This window comes from Phycodurus eques, chromosome 6, assembly GCF_024500275.1.
Source record: "Phycodurus eques isolate BA_2022a chromosome 6, UOR_Pequ_1.1, whole genome shotgun sequence".
Lineage (NCBI taxonomy): Eukaryota > Metazoa > Chordata > Actinopteri > Syngnathiformes > Syngnathidae > Phycodurus > Phycodurus eques.
This window is the reverse complement of record NC_084530.1, coordinates 17,003,354-17,025,056: the sequence shown is the minus strand read 5'-3', so window position 1 is coordinate 17,025,056 and position 21,703 is coordinate 17,003,354. Positions and strand designations below refer to the sequence as shown.

The following is a 21,703-nucleotide window of genomic DNA, read 5'->3' as shown; positions in this document are numbered from 1 at the left end:
GTATCTCACTAAGCTGTAAAAAAAACACATCACAATTAAGTGTTCTGTGGTTAAGATTGATGGTTTTATTATTGTTTTGTTGCTTCTGAGTGCTTCTATCAACACCACGTTGTGATGATTGACAGTTTTGAAAGGTCTGAGGACATCACACACAACCTACATGTATACGCATTCGTACACACACACACATAGTGTAGGTGGGAGGGGACACGCGGGCTTGGTCTTCATAGCCGAGAGCGGCAGTGGTGTGCAGGGGCCAACGGGGCCAGTCACTGGGACAGGAAGTCCAGGGCAGTGTCTCGCTCCTCCACCAGCTCGGCCGCTGTGGCGTCCATCTTGGCCCGGGAGAAGTCGTTGATGCTGAGACCGTGCACCACCTTCCAGGTCTGGTTCTGGAAAACGTATCACAAGTTCATCAGCTTTTGTTCAAAATGACCTACTTTAAAGTAACTTTTTTTTTTTTTTTTTTTTTTGCTTATGAAACATCTGCTTGGCTGTAATTATATAAAGTATAAATATATAATAAACATACATGTGCATCTCAAATTAGAATAATGTAGAAAAGTATTTCAGTAGTTCAATTCAAAAAAGTGAAACAAATTCACTGCCATTTATGGCTGTTGAATTCAAATATCCATGTTAACATGAAGGACTGGCAGTGAATGAGTTAAAACTCACTACACACAATGTGGAATACAGTGAAGCCCTGCATATTCGCGGTTTGGCATTCGCACATTCATAAATTTGGGGGTGGGGGGGGAACATATCCTCCATTATTTGCTGAAAAACTAAAGTTTTTGTGCTCAGGTCAAAGTAATAAAAGCTTTACTTTGGTGCCATTCGGAGGCATATTGGTGCCCAGGAACTATGTTGGAGTGAATTCAGGAGCTTCATTTTGACAAAAGTTGTGCTTTTCTGTCATCTTGTGGCATTTTGGTGTCATGGAATTAGTTGAAGTTAATTGAAGCGTTTCATTTAGGCCATTACAAATCTGAGTAGAGAGAATATATGCCTGTGAGTTTGGTTGTATGTATGTTGTTGTATGTCCCCAAGGATGGAGTTTTTCATTATACAGTGGACTCCCGCATACTCGCAGTTTGGCACCAGCAGATTCACCTATTTGCAGATTGTTTTTCTTCAATTTAAAAAAAAAAAGCCAATTTTAATTTTCTCTTTTTTTGGAGGGAGGGAACCAATCCCGAAAATGCTTATTCGCAGTTTATCCCTACTGATTCAAGAATTTCTGGGGTTAAAAAAAAATTACTAGTGGATTTTCGCTCTTCGCGGTCCCAAGCCCTCACGAAAAGCGGGGGTCCACTGAATGTAAATAATAAAATATATACAAATAAACAGCTTGAAGCAAGCACGCTTTGTGTCTTATTTAGAAAACTGTGTGAGCGACAGTTTCTTTCCTGAAATGGATGTTCTATAATAGTCTAATTTCTTGAGCGAGTGAGAACAGCTGCTAAGAAGTACTTTTAAAAAGTGTGTTTCAATACATTTAAGTAAGTTTTAGTAAGTTTAAGCATGTGGGAAACAAACATATGTAATAACTTTGGTTTTGTACTATATGGAATAACTTTGTTTTTGTACTGACGTTGATCTGGACGGGGAAGGAGTAAATGAGGTCTTCAGGGATGCCGTAAGAGTTTCCTCCTGCATGCACGCCCATCGACACAAACTCACCCTGAACACAAAAATAGTAACATCATGAACAGAAAGAAGAAGCGATATGGTTAGAGTTAGAAAAGCACGCTAAGACCTCCTTGGTGCCGAACCAGATGTCCCTCATGTGGTCGCAGATGGCCTTGGCAGCAGACATGGCGCTGGACAGCTTCCTGGCCTTGATGACAGCGGCGCCACGCTGCTGCACCGTCTACATCACCACAACAATAACAACAACAAGGTGAGAAAACTTCTTTTTTGCTTTTTCTGACCTCTCTAATGCAGTGAACATTGGCAGTTATTCCAGTTCTGGACTTAAAAACCATGTCTGCACAAAATAATTCACCCCAAAATAGACTCAGTTGTAATTTTAGGCTTGTTTTCAGATGACATATTTGATTTCCTATTAGATTCTGGCTGGCCCACATTTAGGTCGAAAACCTGCGTGAGCCTACTGATGTCAGTGACAGAAGACGTTTCCTTATTGAAGTACGTGTTCTATGCCGTAATCGTCGCCAATATTGAAAGTCTGGGTGTTTATTATATATATATTTTTTAAGACAATGAGCAAAAATAGTGAGGTTGGATACATTTGATTAAGCTTGCTTTGTTGAACTCCTTGAAATGCTTCGTTATAGAGGGAAGGCAGGCGCAGGCAGGTAAGTGCATGCATTCATTTTTGCCTGTATGAACGGGTTCAGTCAGCTCATTGTTGTATTGATTGCTCACCTTTGAAAAAGAGTTTGGGAAGATGACGTAACACAGGCGTTTGGCTTTGATGAAGTTCTATCTATTTTATTTAGTTGTATTTTTTTACAGTGGTGGCATCATGTGACTGCGGCGGACTGACGGGGACGGCTGGCTGGTGCCACGTTCGTACGATTTTAATCAATGACAACGTAATAAATTAGTGATTTTTTTTCAGCATGTTCAATTACTGATTGAACATAATTTGTGCAATGGTATATAATCGCAATTTAATGTTTTATAGCAACTTGAACAAAGTCATGGTTGGAAACTCAGGCAAGTTTGTTCTTTTTTTGTTTTTCCTGAATAGTTCTAATATTGGAGGTGGGGGATTCCGCCAGACAGCGACAATATACAAACGATGAGTAAATACTTTATACTTTATAGTACAGTACAGCTATGTCAAACATACGGCCCACAGGCCAAAAGTGGCACACTAGGGGGTACAAACCGGCCCGCAGGATGAATTTGAAAGTGAAAAAAATACATAAATTGTGGTGGTGGAGACACACATTTATAGGATTCGGATGCTACAGAGTTGACCAAGTCAACAACATTAACACAATACACCAATTAATAGTTTGATAATATATGAAATGAAATACTGTTTAAAACAAAAATGTATTTGAATCCTCAACACCTCTCAGATGAAAAGAGTATCAAGTGGATATAATAAATCCAAATGCAGGCATGTCAAACTCGCAGCCCGGGGGGCACACCCAGCCAGCCACATCATTTTACATGGTCGGCGAAAGTAAATCATTTGCGTCAACGTCCATGATTGTTGCTAAAATATGTACCAAAATTTCACATCGTAATATGTAATAAATAATGTTAATATATTGCAAGCATTTTTCTTTTGCTATCAAACCCCCTTTTACATTTTACATCAACTTGAACATTAGTTGAACAAAATATTATCCTTGACGTTTAATCTAGTTCTCCATCATTTTGTTGTGTATATATAATACCACAGTCAGGCGATGAAACCTTTATATGGTTTCACAGTCATAACCATAATTATTGGAAATGACAGCCACTTTCATTTTCTTGTGCAAAAAAATGCATAAAGAGAACTTGTTAGTGGAATATAGGCCATCTAGATGCTGTACTGTAACAGGGAGAAAGCTACCACAGCTGTTGTAACAGACTACCGACTCACAGTGTCAACTTTATATCCCGTAAATATTTAACATGATCATAATATTGTTTTTATATGTTATGAAATACATAACTTGTATGCAGGGTCACAAGTATGTAATAAGTTTAATCTAGATCCGATGGGGATTGCATGTTTAAAACATCGTAAACATGTTCACATAATTCGAGCTCTGGCTTTCAATCATTTGTTGTGTTTATGACATCTCAGATCTAGATGGATATGGGTCTTGTCGCCGTTATTAATGTTACAAGATGGTAAAAGTGACTAATTGTGTCTGTGACATTTTAAAGGTTTTTAAATATCAGATTTAAGGATACCGTATCATTTTTCAGTTGTTGAAAACGCCATACTTCAGAGTAAAATTACATCCATCCATCCATTTTCTGAGCCGCTTCTCCTCACTAGGGTCGCGGGCGTGTTGGAGCCTATCCCAGCTATCATCGGGCAGGAGGCGGGGTACACCCAGAACTGGTTGCCAGCCAATCGTAGGGCACATATCAACAAACAAGCATTCGCGCACACATTCACACCAAAAGGCAATTTAAAGTCTCCAATCAACCTACCATGCATGTTTTTGGGATGTGGGAGGAAACCGGAGTGCCCGGAGAAAACCCACGCAGGCACGGGGAGAACATGCAAACTCCACACAGGCGGGGCCATGATTGAACCCAGGTCCTCAGAACTGTGAGGCTGACACTCTAACCAGTCGGCCACCGTGCCGCCAGTAAAATTACATTTTAGATTAAATGTGAGATTTAAGCAGTGCAGCAGTTAAGACCTTTAAATGTTGAATTTCAGCATAGTGTCAATTAAAGGCCTTGAAAAGGCACACAGTATTTAAGGGTAACCTGTCATTTCAAGTCTTTTGAATGTCATACTTAATGACAATGTGGAAAACCTTCGAAAGTCAAATTTTAAAAAATATCATTTTAAAACTTTAAATGGAAGATTTAAGCATGAACTATCATTGTTAAGACCTTTAAATCTCAGATATAGTGATAAATTGCCACTTATTTAAATGTCAGATTTAAAAATAGTGTCATTCAATATGGACAAATTGCATATTTTAGGGTAAAACGCTATTTTAAAATATATATAAAACGTCATATTTCAGGATTACGTGTCATTTTTAAGATCTTTAAAGGAAAGGCAACATCTGGCGTGACTTGGCCGATCCTTGGCAATTCGGTTTTCGTTCTTTTTTATTTTTGTGAAGGCGTAGCTCACCGAAATGAAGGCTCCCCTGAGCCAGGCATCGTCCTTGACGCAGTCGTAAGCAGCTGCCTCGGTGCCATGCACGTTGACCTTGGCGTGGTGAACGTCCGGGTACTGCGTGGAGGAGTGGTTCCCCCAGATAATGACATTCTTTACCTTGTCCGAGGACACACCGCAGCGCAGCGCCACCTGCAGGAGGAGGAGTCACACCACCGTGAATATGCTTCTTCTCAGACAGTTTGGATGTTAGCCTTAGCGCACCTGCGAGGAGGCGCGGTTGTGGTCTAGCCGCGTCAGGCAGGAAAAGTTCTCCTTGGGGATGGACGGAGCCGACTTGGAGGCGATGAGGCAATTGGTGTTGGCCGGGTTGCCCACCACCAGAACCTTAACACAGAAAGTAGTCGTCATTATTCTTCCGACAAATGAATGGCTTTTTCGGGGGCCTCAAAATGCCCCAAATCATCACCAATACTTGAAAATGTGTGTATTTTACTTCCCAAAACTCACAATGTAGTCCCCATAAGGAAAAATTATCCCCTGACACCATTTTCACCGAGGTAGGTAGGTCAATAAGTAGGACTGATAGTCAAAGTGTTCTAATGCACATACAAAATTGAATCATATTTTATATTTAATTTTAATGTCAGTTTCATGTACAAGAAAAACTCAACAAAACGTAGAAAAAAAGTTCTCCATCCATCCTCCATCAATTTATAGTAATTGTGTTGTAAGAGTGGCCACAGCTTGGTGCAAGTGAGCGAGAGTCATATCATTTGTGTGCATACCTGTGCTAAGTGGCATTAGCGTACTTAGCATCCTTTAAGGACCTTACAGCCACCGTGAAAGGAAGTGCTTCCTGAACCGCCTTACCTCTCACTCTCACCACTCAACTACTTCATTTACATTTACAAATAAAAGCACACACACAAGCAGTAATATTGAAGGACAAAATATGAATGTGGAGTACCACGGAGCAGGTGTGCAGGGCCTCTGCTAATGGCTGCATTTGTTAACTGGCGCTCTTGTGACAATAGGAAAATTATACTAAAACAGCCTTTCTTAAGAGTCATGTCAGAATCAAGAAGGTCCAATCAGTTCATCAAAACCACTCATCGATCATCGATTCTTGCCATATTTCAAACCAAACTTGTAAAGTAGTAAACATAATGAAGAGTTCTTTATTTTCACTTCGTAAGCAGATAGTATTCGAGTGTAATCTCTTGTTGGTCTAATCTAAATGCTGCAAATCCAAAAATACAAGAACATAGTCCAGACACTTTCAAAACAAGGATCAAAAGTTCAACAGTAATGTCTGCCAGCTCGTTAAGTTGGCGCCGTCTGATCTGATCTCAAAGTAAGCCCGATTACCCGAGACGAACATGGCCTACTACACAGTCTTAGTAATTAATCTCGCTAGAGCCTATCCCATCTGACATTAAGTAAGAGGAGGTACACACCCTGGACTGGTCGCCAGCCAGTGTCAAGGCACTATGATTGTGCACAAATTGGTGGTGACTCAAATTGGAATTCAACTGGTAATTCATGCAACTTCATCAAATCAGCCCCCGCCAGCAGTTTCACCGATTGACACAAAATTGGGTGGAAATTTCTACCAGAACAGCACATATAAAAAAAGGCTCAAGGACCCATGCCCCAAATTGAACAGAAAGTCGACCTTATTGGGACAATTCCAGGGCTCTGAAGAACTCAGACTACGGAATTTAGCCAAATCAGAAGCAGGTATTTTAGACTGATAGACCAGACTAAATAATAATTTTTGTTTGCCTTCTAATTTTTTTTTTATTTCTGACTACACAGGAACTTTAACTCTAGTTGCTGGCGAACTGTCATGTGACATCCACTCTGCACTTTTCACGTCTCCTCTCACCTTGACCGTCTTCTTGGCAAACTTGTCCAGGGCGGCGCCCTGAGTCTTGAAAATGGCCACATTGGCCTTGAGAAGGTCCTTCCTCTCCATGCCCTCCTTCCTGGGCATGGAGCCCACCAGGATGGCAGCGTCAATGTCCTTGAAGGCCACCTCCACCTTGTCGGTGGGGATCACCTCTGGGAGGAAGAGGAGATATTGTCGATTAGTGCCACGCTAACTTCATTAGCATTGGTAGTATGTGAGGAGGACAACATTTAGGCTGTGTTCAGAAATATAGTTTAGGAAAAAGTTCACTAAAAATCCTTATCCAGTGATTAGGGAATGAGTGACTGCTTTCAGAATCCTTCATCATTCTCAACTCCCTAATCACTATGTGCCCATGTGGCGTAACTCACTGATGTCTCAGGGAGGCTTCAATAACTGACAACTGGAGTTTTCCTGAGACATGATTGATTTTTATATGATGGATTATATAGTCATGTTTCAAATTAAAAATAGTTTTGGAACACTACTCGAGCGCTGTTAATGACGTCATTACGGTCGCATTGCATTGTACTGGATCAAAGTCAGCTGGTTGACTTTCCTAATACGTTAAACATTTAACTAATAAATCCATGTTAATGACATTGTATCGTTTTCATTTCCCATCCATCCATCCATTTTCTGAGCCGCTTCTCCTCATTAGGGTCGCGGGCATGCTGGAGCCTATCCCAGCTATCATCGGGCAGGAGGCGGGGTACACCCTGAACTGGTTTCCAGCCAATCGCAGTAGTTTTCATTTTACAAAATTAATTAAAACAAAAAAACTTGATATCCCCCTATGTTGTTACGTGTTGCTCTACTTCTGTTAATGTCTCAGTGAAGTGAAAATACAGTGGTGCCGTGAGATACGAGTGACCCGACCTACGAGTTTTTGGAGATACGAGCTGTCATTCGGCTGATTTTTTTTATTTGACTTTCGAGCGCAAACCTAATATACGATCGCTTTAACGTGGCAGTAAACTCAATTCAACTCAACACGTAACTGTGCTGGTGATAAAAAATCCCCCCCCTTGAAAACCAACGGGATGGGGATCGGAGGTGGGATTGGAATTGTTCACCTTATTACTTGATGTCTTGTGGCCCTAGAAATGAAACGGGCGGCCAATTTTCACCCCTGGTCACCCTCTAGCTCCGCCGCTATTTTCGCATCACAATTTATGAACTGGTCTCGTGCACAAAATCAAATAATCCCCCGGAAACCAAAAATCATTTTTCTGTATCGTTCACTACTTTTCAAGATGCATTGTGGGATACGTTGATGGCTCGATGTAGGAGTTAACCTATACTCACTCCACATTCCAACATAAAATAATGGCCAACTGACTATATGGTGGATAGGGAGTGATTCCCAACACAGCCGTGGAGGGAACAACATTGACTGAAATATGACATCACTTCCAGAAGGTTGACAGCAAACGATAACAAACGTGTTGTTGTCATTATCAAAGTGGACTTCAGTCATAGTTCCCCCCCCCCCCATCCTCACTCTGATTGGCCGGCCTGCCGACAGCCAATCAAGCGGCTTCTGACGGACCCTCCTTCTCACCTGGTCAACACACTCAAATGTTCTTCAATGACCGTGATCTTTGCCCTGATTTTCGTGACGTCCATTCCATCAAACGGCTGTTACTAAAGTTAAGCCGGGACACGACAACAAGATGGCGGGTGCCTCACCCCTCAGTAGTGGGAGGGCGCAGTCCTGAAGCTCCATGACCACGCCGTCCAGCACCGGCACCATGGGCGGGATGTCCAGCAGCACCAGGATAATGGGCTGACATGCACAAAACACACACACACACACACACACACGCACCCACACACGCACAAACACACCCACAAAAACACATTTATGACATATTAAGGTCTTTCCAAGTTAACTTGTCTCTTAAAGGAATATTTCATCTTTCAAAGTATTTACTATTCATTTATATAATAACTCGACTGTGTGTGTGATAAATACTTCTAGGCACTGAAATAATGTTATACAAATTAGATATTGTACGTATGTATGGTACAATCAATATTACGCATATCAAAATGCATACCAAACACTGTTTATATTATCCATATTTATACCTCACTTTGCACTCATTGTTCAAATACAGTATAACTGTAGAAAGTGACTAAAGTGAACCCCGCTATTTGTGGGGGACCAGTCCTGGAAAGCAAAAATCAGCGAGTAATTGATGTTGCCCCAAAAAATTATTAAAAATTGCCTATAGATGGCACTGGATGGTGGTAAAGCACAACCTTTGTCAAAATGAAACTCCTCAACTCACTGGCCTTTACCACATACCAACATGCAACATCTTAGTCTTCTGATTTTTTTCTTTAGAATTTGGGCTGCAACTGACATTTATTTGAATAAACGATTAAACCGTTCACTATTTTTTGATTAATCAATTAATCCAATTTTTATTTCATTTCCATCCCTTTCTTCAAAAACAGTACATTATTTCAATTTGACAGTGCATAAAATGCACAAACATAAATTGATTAAGATTGAGTTACTGGTTTGGTTTGTAAAATCCGTCAGAAAATGGGCAAAAATCTTGATAATTGATTTCCAACGTAAAAGCTTACAAATGTGTTAGTTTGCAAATGTCTTATTTTGATAGAACACAAAGATAATCAGAATGCTTTCATGGAGGACTACAGAAATCAGAGGATATTTCCTGTTGAGAGGTTGAAATTCCAAGGATTTTAAACTAAACGCGGTCTCTAAATGATGAAGGGAGTTATTTATTTGTTAAAGTTTTCATTGAATCTTAAAAGACATGCTGCTGCGCCTGGGAGCTCACTGCACTTTGTGTTAGAATTTTAAAACAAAGATGTCCATCCATCCATTGTCTGAGCCGCTTCTCCTCACTAGGGTCGCGGGCGTGCTGGAGCCTATCCTAGCTATCATCGGGCAGGAGACGGGGTACACCCTGAACTGGTTGCCAGCCAATCGCAGTCATTTTCACTCACATTCACACCTAAGGGCAATTTAGAGTTGTCAATTAACCTACCATGCATGTTTTGGGGATGTGGGAGGAAACCGGAGTGCCCGGAGAAAACCCACGCAGGCACGGGGAGAACATGCAAACTCCACACAGGCGGGGCCGGGGATTGAACCCCGATCCTCAGAACTGTGAAGCAGACGCTCTAACCAGTCGCCCACCGTGCCGCCTAAATGATGAATTGGTTATCAAAATAGTTGTCGATTAATCGTTGCACCAACTTAGTTTAGATTTAAATGTATTTCAATTCCTCCGCAAAGCTACTCTTTGTATTGTGTTTTTTCTTTGTTACTTGTTTCTATATTATAATACATTACACATATGAGTGTTTATGTGTAAATATTGCTTAGGTGCCAATTTAATTTCCCTCACAGGGTGAAGGAAATTTCCACCTGTCTGTCTGTCTATCAATCAATCTATCGATAACATTACCATAGCAACCCCGGGCCGCAACCTCACCTGCTCCTTCCCGAAGACGTCACCCTTAGCGATGCTGTAGAGCAGAGAGTAGGCGATCTGGCCAGCCGCGCCGGTCACCACAACCCGAATGGGATCAGCCTGTGGGCAAGCAAACACGGACACTCCTCATCCATCATTCGTACCTCAGCCACCCCCACAATTAAAAAGTACCAGGGAGACGGTGGGCGGGGGAGGGGTATCTTTATCTGACAGATTCTGTCAGTTCGTGTAACTTTGTATGCAAATGATATAGCCTAAATTTAGAAATAAGGTGCCATGTCTCATCTCTGTGTACTGAAGTCCATTAAGGACGACACGAAATAAGATGACTGCACGTTTGCACGACGAGGCACCCATTTGTGATTGCCATTTCACTTTGGACAAACTTAATTCATGGCCATCTTTCAATCGGCTTTGATTAACAGTTGGTGTAACTTTATATGCAAATAACAAAGACTTCATTTAGTGATGGGATGCCGTGTCTCCTCCATGTGCACTGAAGTCCATTAAGAAACATGCGACGTAAAATGACTTTGCACGTTTACATGCAGAGGCACAAATCTCCGATCAAAATTCCACTTGAAACGAACTTAATTCATGCCCATCTTTCATTCGGCTTCGGTTAATAGTTGTTGTAACTTTATATTCAAATGATGAAAACTAAAATTGGAATACGAGATGCCAAGTCTTCCTGTGCATTTGTTAGATATATCTTAGTAGTTATCATTTATTTGCTTAGCTTGCATTAGTATTTTGCATTAGTAGCTTGCATTAGTATTATGGACAATATTTAGATAGAAAGATGTCTCGCCTTCAAGAAGATGACTCAGCAACATTTGATGGAAGGGCGCCTTGACCAAGGACGTGATCGGATGTGGTCGGGGACGGGACAGGTGTCGGCTGGTCCTATGTTTTGTGTTGTGTCTTAATGCTTAGAATATTATGTCTTGTAGAACTCTCCTATTTTCAAATAAATGTAGGAGCGACGGGGGAGATTGTTTAGAGCGTGTTGAGAGGCTGTAACCTGAACAATCTCCCATGCGCCCTCCTCATGAGTAAAATGACCAACGTCTTCATTCCTTTTGTGTTTATTCATAATAATGTTTGGTGAGATAAATCCAACTGAAGACTGAAGTCCATTAAGAAACATGCGACGTAAAATGACTTTGCACGTTTACATGCAGAGGCACAAATCTCCGATCAAAATTCCACTTGAAACGAACTTAATTCATGCCCATCTTTCATTCGGCTTCGGTTAATAGTTGTTGTAACTTTATATTCAAATGATGAAAACTAAAATTGGAATACGAGATGCCAAGTCTTCCTGTGCATTGTACACGGAAGTACATTAAGAACCACGCTGGGTATGATGACTTTGCACGTTTTGCACGACGAGACACATATCTCTGGTTAAAATTTGACTCGAAACAAACTTAACTCGTGTCCATCTTTCATTCGGCTTTACTTGACAGTTACACGGTTGCATTTTAAACATTAGACTGCCGCGTCCAACCTTCAATGAACGACAAATCAAGTGGTTAAGGGCAAAAATACGTCACACGTTATGAAATTATTAGTTGCACTCTTAAATGCAGTCCTTTTCTTATATTATGTTCACATTGCATCTGAAGTGAGATTTGTTCGTAGGGTTTCCTCCAATCACCCTATTTGAAAGAAGTTTTTCTTCGCGTGACAGAAGGTTGATGACGTCACACCCATTCCAAAAAATTAATAAAAGTTCAATAAACGCATGTTATGCCGTGCAGCAGCAGCATCCCGTCACGCTATTGCGTCAGACAGATGGATCAAGATGGACGATCGACGAATGAAATAAATATCATTCAGTCACATTCAACTCAAATATGGAGCTGGCGGCCATTGTTTGGAGCGTTTTAAATCTCGCCCAAAAAAAGCTAAAAGACGACATTAGTCGTGATTTTTGCGTGTTAAAAGAAAGTTGACATTTTCTTCTTACCATCTTAGACAAGGTCGAGAGGACGAGCGAGGACGAGAGGATGGAGGAGGACTCGGCCGTGAGGAGGTTTGATTTGAGGGTCACCTCTGCCGGCTGACGACGCCTCCTTCCTCGCGCACGATATCTGGGACTAGTAGTCCTTTAGGCGAGTCAACGCCTGCCAGCCTCGACGTAAGCGAATCAATTTCCCATGATGCATCGCGACACAGACCACGCTAAACATGGCTCGTGACGAGGAAGTCTTTTTGCATTTAAATTGTTATACTCTTTAATGTACATTAAGTACCGATATAGTGTAGTTATAAAATATATTAATAAAATATTAACAATAAAACGAATAATTTAATCAAAATGTAAATCTTCGAATACAATCGGCTTCATGTGTATTCATTCCGTTGTCTTACCCAATAATTGATAGTGTCATTTAATAGTAGCATGATTCCATGCAGGGAAATTAATAATTTCATTCATTGACCCTCAACATGATTTTTTTTTTTTTTACACTTTAATAGGTATTGTCGCAAATATTAGGACTGTAAGTTGGATGGAAGTTAGGTAGGTAGGTAAACCAATACGTAGCTAAGTAAGTAGGTCGGTAGATGCATAAGTAGGTAGGATAAGTAGGTATTGGATAGTTTGTGAGGTAGGTAGGCAGGAAAACCAATAAGTAGCTCGGTAGGTAGGTAGGTCAATAAGTAGGACAGATAGACAAAGTTTGTAATGCATACAATTTATTTTAGATTTAATTTTATTGTAAGTTTTAGGTATAAGAAAAACTCAACAACGCAGCACGGTGAGCGACTGGTTAGCACATCTACCTCACAGTTCGGAGGACCTGGGTTCAAATCCGGCCTCACCTGTGTGAAGTTTGCTTGTTCTCCCCGTGCCTGCGTGGTTTTTCTCCGGGTGCTCCGGTTTCCTCCCGCATTCCAAAAACATGTGTGGTGGTTTGATTGAAGACTCTAAATTGCCCGTAGGTGAGAACGTGAGTGTGAATGGTTGTTTGTTTATATGTGTCCTGTGATTGGCTGGCGACCAGTTCAGGGTGCACCCTGCCTCGCGCCCGAAAATAGCTGGGATAGGCTCCAACACGTTCGCGACCCTATTAAGGATAAGCGGTACGGAAGATGAATGGATGAAAGAATTAATAAAAAACTCAACAAAAATGACCAATGACCAATAAATCTATAGTAATTGTGTTGTAAGAGTGTCAAGAGCTTGGTGCAAGTGAGCAGAGGTCATATGATTTGTGTGCATACCTGTGCTAAGCGGCATTAGTGTACTTAGCATCCTTTAAGGACCTTACAACCACCATGAAAGGAAATGCTTCCTGAACCTCCTCACCTCTCACTCTCACCACTCAACTACTTCATTTACTTTTATAAATAAAAGCACACATACAAGCAGTAATAATGTAGGACAAAGTATGAATATGGAGTACCACATGACAGGTGGGAGGGGCCTCTGCTAATAGCTACATTTGGTAATTGGCCATCTTGTGACAATAAGAAAAATGTACTAAAGCACCATGTCAGAATCAAGAAGGTCCAATCAGTTTATCAGAACCACACATCAATCATCGATTCTTGCCATATTTCAAACCAAACTTGCAAAGTAGTAAACATTCTGAAGAGTTCTTTATTTTCACTTTGGAAACAGATAGTATTCAAATGTAGAATAGTTTCTAATGGTTTGTAATCTCTTGTTAGTCTCATCGAGATCGTCCAAGTCCAAAGATACAAGAACATAGTCCAGACACTTTCAAAACAAGGATCAAAGGTTCAAGATTAATGTCTGCCACCTCATTAAGTTGGCGCCATCTGACCTGATCTCAAAGCAAGCCCGGTTACCCGAGAGGAACATGGCCTACCACACAGTCTTAATAATTAATCTAGCTAGAGCCTTGCCCATCTGACTTTAGGTAACAGAAGGTACACACCCTGGACTGGTCGCCAGCCAATGTCAAGGGCCTTGGGTTGTGCACGAATTGGTGGTGTTGGAATTCAACTGTGTGTGGAAAAGCCATCATCAAATAAGTATTTTCAGAAGATGAATCAGAACAAATCTTAAAATGTCATACTACTTACTTTACTTTGACAAGAGCTGCCAAGCTGCATTTACTTTAAAATATCAAAAATATTTCACTATTTTTAGCCTGTGTTTATGGCTAACTCCATTTTGACTTACTGCGCATAGTTTCTGCGCATGTGTGCAGTCGTAGTTTGTTCTTGCAGTCATGGATCACGGATGCAAATAGCTATAGCCCTCCACTGAGATGATGATCTCTGCAGCCCGAGGAGCTGTACGGATATTCATGGTCATACCTAAAGCAGGTAAGGATCCGTCGGTGGAGGGGGACATAGACGGCTCAAGAGCGTCACAGTACCCCTCCTGGACCCCCTGCAGTTTGTCTACCGAGCAACATGGGACTGCACTTCATCCTACGCCAGGATCCTGTTCATGGACTTCAGCTCTGCATGCGTTCAACACCATCATCTCCGAACGCCTCTCCTCCAAGCTTCTCCAGCTCAGCGTCTCACCTGCCATCTGCCAGTGGATTTACAGCTTTCTGACGGGCACGACACAGCAGGTCAGGCTGGGGGAGGCCACCTCATCCACACGCAGCATCAGCACTGGAGCGCCCCAAGGTTGTGTCCTCTCTCCGCTGCTCTTCTCTCTCTACACGAACGACTGCACCTCAGCGAATCCGACTGTCAAACTCCTGAAGTTTGCAGATGACACCACTGTCATCGGCCTCATCAAGGACGGTGACGAGTCTGCATATCGACCGGAAGCGGAGCGGCTGGAGCTGTGGTGCGGGCGACACAACCTGGGGCTGAACACGCTCGAGACTGTAGAGATGATCGTGGACTTCAGGAGGCATCCTTCGCCGCAGCTGCCCCTCACGTTGTCCAGCTGCCTTGTGTCAACCGTCGAGACCTTCAAGTTCCTGGGAATTACAATCTCTCAGGACCTGAAGTGGGCGACCAACATCAACTCCGTCCTCAAAAAGGCCCAGCAGAGGATGTACTTCCTGCGGCTTCTGAGAAAGCACGGCCTGCCACCGGAGCTGCTGAGACAGTTCTACACAGCGGTCATCGAATCGGTCCTGTGTTCTTCCATCACAGTCTGGTTCGGTGCTGCTACAAAAAAGGACAAACTCCGACTGCAACGGACAATCAAAACTGCTGAAAGGATTGTCGGTACCCCCCTACCCACCCTTGAGGACTTGCACGCTGCCAGAACTCAGACAAGGGCGTGCAAAATCCTCTCGGACCCTCCGCACCCCGGTCACCAGCTCTTCCAGCTCCTTCCCTCAGGTAGGCGCTACCGATCAATGCAAACTAGAACTAGTAGACATTCCAACAGCTTCTTCCCTCTTGCGATCAACGTCTTAAACACCTAACCTACAATTTCATTACAACATGCTGGCAATTTTTTGACTTGAGTTCGTTGTCACATTTCTGTGGGGCCAATTATGTATTACTCGTGCACTCACTGTAGTTGTCTCGCCATGCTGCACTATTTGCATATACTGGCCACTCATGCCAGAGTAGCATCTGCTCCATTTGCACACTGATTGAGGAGTATCTGTAACATTTGCACAACCGACATTGTCCCAGATGATCACACTACTCGTCACTTTAAACCGCATACACTCCTTGAAGTCTCGGCGCCCTTTGCACAATGGTCATTGCACCGGACTATTGCAATATTAGTCATTCGAACTGCTCTAAGTGCTAGAGGACTCTGGATTTTTTTGCACAATTGTCAAAAAAATAATAATAATGTACCGGCATTACCAGATAACTAGCAACCCTTTACTGCTCAGTGACTGTTTTTTTTTTTGTCAATGTCTTTATGTCTCCAAAGTGTTCTGTAAATTGACTGTCTGTTGTCCTACTAGAGCAGCTCCAACTACCGGAGACAAATTCCTGGACATACTTGGCAAATAAAGATGATTCTGATTCTGATAGCTTCTTGACAGGCAGGCCACAGCAGGTGAGGCTGGAGGACACCACCTCATCCACACGCACCATCAGCACCGGGGCGCCCCAAGGATGACTGCACCTCAACGCACCCGGCTGTCAAACTCCTGAAGTTTGCAGACGACACCGCAATCATCGGCCTCATCAAAGACGGTGACGAGTCTGCGTATTGACAGGAAGTGGAGCGGCTGGAAACATCCTTCACCACAGCTGCCCCCCAGGCTACCCAACTGCCCCGTGTCAACCGTCGAGACCTTCAAGTTCCTGGGAATTAGAGTCTCTCGGGACCTGAAGTTGGGTATACTTCCTGCGGCTTCTACAGCCTACCACAGGAGCTGTTGAGGCAGTTCTGCACAGCGGTCATCGAATCGGTCCTGTGTTCTTCCATCACAGTCTGGTTCGGTGCTGCTACAAAAAAGGACAAACTCCGACTGCAACGGACAATCAAAACTGCTGAAAGGATTGTCGGTACCCCCCTACCCACCCTTGAGGACTTGCACGCTGCCAGAACTAAGACAAGGGCGTGCAAAATCCTCTCGGACCCTCCGCACCCCGGTCACCAGCTCTTCCAGCTCCTTCCCTCAGGTAGGCGCTACCGATCAATGCAAACTAGAACTAGTAGACATTCCAACAGCTTCTTCCCTCTTGCGATCAACGTCTTAAACACCTAACCTACAATTTCATTACAACATGCTGGCAATTTTTTGACTTGAGTTCGTTGTCACATTTCTGTGGGGCCAATTATGTATTACTCGTGCACTCACTGTAGTTGTCTCGCCATGCTGCACTATTTGCATATACTGGCCACTCATGCCAGAGTAGCATCTGCTCCATTTGCACACTGATTGAGGAGTATCTGTAACATTTGCACAACCAACATTGTCCCAGATGATCGCACTACTCGTCACTTTAAACCGCATACACTCCTTGAAGTCTCGGCGCCCTTTGCACAATGGTCATTGCACCGGACTATTGCAATATTAGTCATTCGAACTGCTCTAAGTGCTAGAGGACTCTGGATTTTTTTGCACAATTGTCAAAAAAATAATAATAATGTACCGGCATTACCAGATAACTAGCAACCCTTTACTGCTCAGTGACTGTTTGTTTTTTTGTCAATGTCTTTATGTCTCCAAAGTGTTCTGTAAATTGACTGTCTGTTGTCCTACTAGAGCAGCTCCAACTACCGGAGACAAATTCCTGGACATACTTGGCAAATAAAGATGATTCTGATTCTGATAGCTTCTTGACAGGCAGGCCACAGCAGGTGAGGCTGGAGGACACCACCTCATCCACACGCACCATCAGCACCGGGGCGCCCCAAGGATGACTGCACCTCAACGCACCCGGCTGTCAAACTCCTGAAGTTTGCAGACGACACCGCAATCATCGGCCTCATCAAAGACGGTGACGAGTCTGCGTATTGACAGGAAGTGGAGCGGCTGGAAACATCCTTCACCACAGCTGCCCCCCAGGCTACCCAACTGCCCCGTGTCAACCGTCGAGACCTTCAAGTTCCTGGGAATTAGAGTCTCTCGGGACCTGAAGTTGGGTATACTTCCTGCGGCTTCTACAGCCTACCACAGGAGCTGTTGAGGCAGTTCTGCACAGCAGTCATCGAATCAGTCCTGTGTTCATCCGTCACAGTCTGCTTTGGTGCTGCCACAAAAAAGGACAAACTTCGACTGCAACGGGCAATTAGGACTGTCAGTACCCACCTACCCACCCTTGAGGACTTGCACGCTGCCAGGACTAAGACAAGAGCATGCAAAATCCTCTTGGACCCTCCACATCCTGGTCACCAACTCTTCCAGCACCTTCAGGTAGGCGCTACTGAACAATGCAAACTAAAACCAGCAGACATTCCAGCAGCTTCTTCCCTCTTGCCATTAAATTGCTAGAGGCTAAGTGACTCTCCGTCGTGTGTTTTTTTATTTGTTGCACTGCGACATGTCTTTATTTCGGAATAGTACAGGGAGTAACGTTTCGATTCAGATTCGGAAGTCATTTGTTCCTGTCAACACGAATAACGAATCGGGATTTAGATGGCGAGTCCGAGCCCTGCAAGGCACGTATACAGTACCGCCACAATAGATGAAATTGGGTAAACAGCAACCACATATTTTGGCGATATTTTAAACATATTTTAAAGCTGTATGAACCTCCCCAGTCCCCAGAATCTTGATAATCTTCCCCACACTCCTAACCTCTGCCAGAGTCCTATAAACACTTTCTATACATTAAACATACACTAATGCACAGTAGTACTGTACACTATCCATCCATCAATTTTCCGTACAGCTTAACTCACTAGGGTCGCGTGAGTTCTGGCGCCTATCACAGCTGACTTATTTTTAATTTATTTTATTTTTTTACAGTTTTAATGAAGCATTTATTTTACCACAGAAATTATAACATACACTCAAAATCTCGCAATATGGTGAATTGTGCACAATTCTGTATGAATATGAAGAGAAAAAAAATCCCCAATGCACTGAATCCGCAATAGGTGAGCCGTGATATAGTGAGGGAACACTGTACACAAAGAACTGACTTGTCGCCAGTCATTGTAAGGGCATAGGCTAACAATGGACTGGTCACCAGTCACTGTCAGACCACATAGAGAATATTATGTGATTATTATTATCGTATTATTATTATTATCATTATTGTTATTACGATGATAATTTTGGCAAAGATAATGATAATTATTATTGTTGCCATTATTACTACAGTCCAGCACTGTATTGTAAACCATGGATGAAATATAGTTTTATCTCAATAAAAATACTGCGTATCCGAGTTTTATTTTGAAGGCAACAGTCGGATGTGTTAAAAAAATTTGACCACCGTGTCAGCAGGTGCGCGCGAGTACCACGTGACACTGGAGCAGGAAGTCTAGTTTGGGTAAATTCACCTTGTGCCGTGATATAGTGAGGGAAAATTCACCTTGTGACGTCACGGAGAGAGCTCGACCGTCCGTTATGTGACGGGAGTTTGTTCACGAACCTTTAAACCGAAACAGGAAGCCCCAGTGTGCAAGGTCCGCAAACGCAGCACCAACGTAGTGTTGCGTTCATGGACCGTTGGACTCACCTGCGAGGAAAATGCTTGCGCCACCAAATACATGGAGGTCAGCAGCGTCAACATGATTCTTCAGTCACTTCCGCTAAGCTCAAATGATAACGGCAATGATGATGATGATGGCCGCGTGTCCTTCCCGTCACGAAGGAAGACAGATTGACAGAGAGAGTGAGAAAGAGAGACAGAGAGAGAGATGCGCATGCGCTGACGGATCCCGAAAAGTGATGCTACACGCACGCACACCCCACACACACACGCACACGCTCACGCACAATTAGTGTCTAGTCTCTTAATGAGATTTAAAGAACAAAAATAGATCCTACTAAACCGTTCTTGTGTCAATCAATTACTGTGTGTGAGTCGTCTATAATTTTGCATCAATGTGGTAACAACCACAGCAGTGATGTACCAACTTTTTCTCCTGAGTGCCACATGGAAGGAAGTGTGTGCGCGTGTGCGTGTTTGTATGCGTGTGAGAGCGAGAGACTCTATCGCTATTTGGACTTCTTGTGATTATTGAAGTGAATATGATCAGTCACTTTTCATGAAATGACAGCACGCCCGCGAACCTAGTGGGGATAAGCAGAACGGAAAATGGATGGATGGACGGACCTATCCTAGTTATTCTTTTACAAATATTGTAATACTCCAGCAGAGGTCGCTGATGAACATGACAAGGCTCAAGAAAAAAGGATGTTTTTTATGTCATCGTGAGTTTATAGTAAACAAATATTAATAGAGGTGCAGAGTTCTGATATGAGCTGTTGTGTGACCTAATGAGGTTTGTGGTAAACTGATTTTCATGCTAATTTGTGATGATAAAAAGTGGTTTCAAGTATAAAAATAATGTTTTTTAAGTGATTACATCATAAGTGAACATATTATATTACATCATCGTATTAGGGTATATTGACAAAATAATGACAGACCCACCAAATTTAGAGACAATAGGATGACAATTGCAGAAAAATCTACATTATTCCTTTTTGACTTGTTTGACATTGCTTTGACCTTGACATTTACCCTTTGGCACATCCAAAGCTCTGAAACCAAGCAACATATGTGGTAAATCAAAAATTACTTGGTGCTGATTTGTACGTGTGAGAGAGTGAAATGCAATTTTGTCAAGATAAAAACAACACCAGTGTGATTAACAAGTGATTTCATCACGATGGGATCATAACAAAGTGATGCAATGATAACAAGGATGGTGTCTGGCAAGTGGAAGTGAATGTCAGTAATTTGACTAAATGCTGTATTTTTGATCGCTTTAGTGACATCAAAACATGCTTTCCTGGCAGCAGCTGCCACCTGACAGTCGTGTGACATGGCCCCTCCGGACCCATCGGGACAAACCCCAACGTGGGGGCCTGTCCCCGCTCGCAAAGACAAGACACGGAGGTAAGTGTTGGAATTCTTGCACTCAGTACACGCCTGGTCGGGCTGCTTGCGGTTTTCTCCCGGGGCATCCACACCTGCCACATAACCAGCGCTCACTTAATTAGCACACGCACTAATACACACACATTACCCTCCATAATTTCCTAATATGACCCAGTGACTGACTACAGTATTGACGTCATTACTTTCAGTGTCATTGTCAGTGTTGGGAAAGTTCATTTTCTACGCGAACTAGTTAGAAGTGTAGTTCACCGTTCCAAAAATGAACTAGTTCATAGTTCTTTTTTGTTTTTGCGATTTCCTCCCACATACCAAAAACATGCATGGTAGGTTGATTGAAGACTCTAAATTGCCCGTAGGAGTGAATGGTTGTTTTTCTGTCTGTGCCCTGTGATTGGCTGGCAACCAGTTCAGGGTGTACCCCACCTCTCTCCCAGAATTAGCCTGGATAGGCTCCAGCACCCTAGTAAGGATAAGCGGTACGGAAAATGGATGGATGGATGTACTGTATTATTAAAGAACCACGGAAGAACACATTCATTCCCATTTACGCAGTGTCCCAGAACGGACCTCGCGTTCTCGCATAGCTGCGACGCGCCTGCCATGAATGGCGGCCATGGCCGCACTGAATGGTTTGCCAAATACAGCGTTTATTCGCTGACATATATCGTATATCGTATATAGTGTGGTCAGACGGTGTTTGTCCTGGAAGTTTCTTACAAAACCTGGCACTCTTGAATGAAAATGTTCTCCTTCAGTATAGTACCACGTTGTGCCACAACATGCCAGTTAGCAGTAGTGAGCTCTACTAGAAGGACAAACATAATTAAGAGCAAGAAGAAAAGGCAAAGTCAGAGAACCTAATCTCCAATAATATTTGTTGTTACCACAGAGCAGAGGAATAATTACCTGTGAGCTTTACTGGGTGCTCTGCTTGTATGAGTTTCTGCTCTGGGTGTGGTAAAGCAGCAGTTGTTAGAAGGTTTATAATTACTGTAACATCTGGGCTATGCTAATTTACCTTAACTCATCTCTTTTCTTTCGCATTATACATTAGCATTAAGATAGCGGACA

The 21,703-nt window shown here is 42.7% G+C and overlaps 1 protein-coding gene across 2 annotated transcripts; it reads right to left on the bottom strand.

The window, feature by feature from the left end:
• Positions 1-40: 40 nt before the first annotated feature.
• Positions 41-19,411, bottom strand: LOC133403968 (malate dehydrogenase, cytoplasmic-like). Of its 2 annotated transcripts, none has more exons than XM_061679463.1 (9): positions 19,241-19,411; positions 10,181-10,279; positions 8,394-8,490; positions 6,678-6,853; positions 5,051-5,173; positions 4,802-4,978; positions 1,763-1,876; positions 1,598-1,687; positions 41-392 (listed from the first exon to the last, which is right to left on the bottom strand). In XM_061679463.1, the coding sequence occupies exons 1-9, from the start codon at positions 19,292-19,294 to the stop codon at positions 270-272; spliced, it is 1,053 nt and encodes a 350-aa protein (XP_061535447.1). In that variant the 5' UTR covers positions 19,295-19,411; the 3' UTR covers positions 41-269. The 2 variants fall into 2 exon arrangements, with proteins under 2 accessions (XP_061535447.1, XP_061535448.1); XM_061679464.1 differs by lacking the exon at positions 19,241-19,411 and adding an exon at positions 12,156-12,274.
• Positions 19,412-21,703: the final 2,292 nt, after the last annotated feature.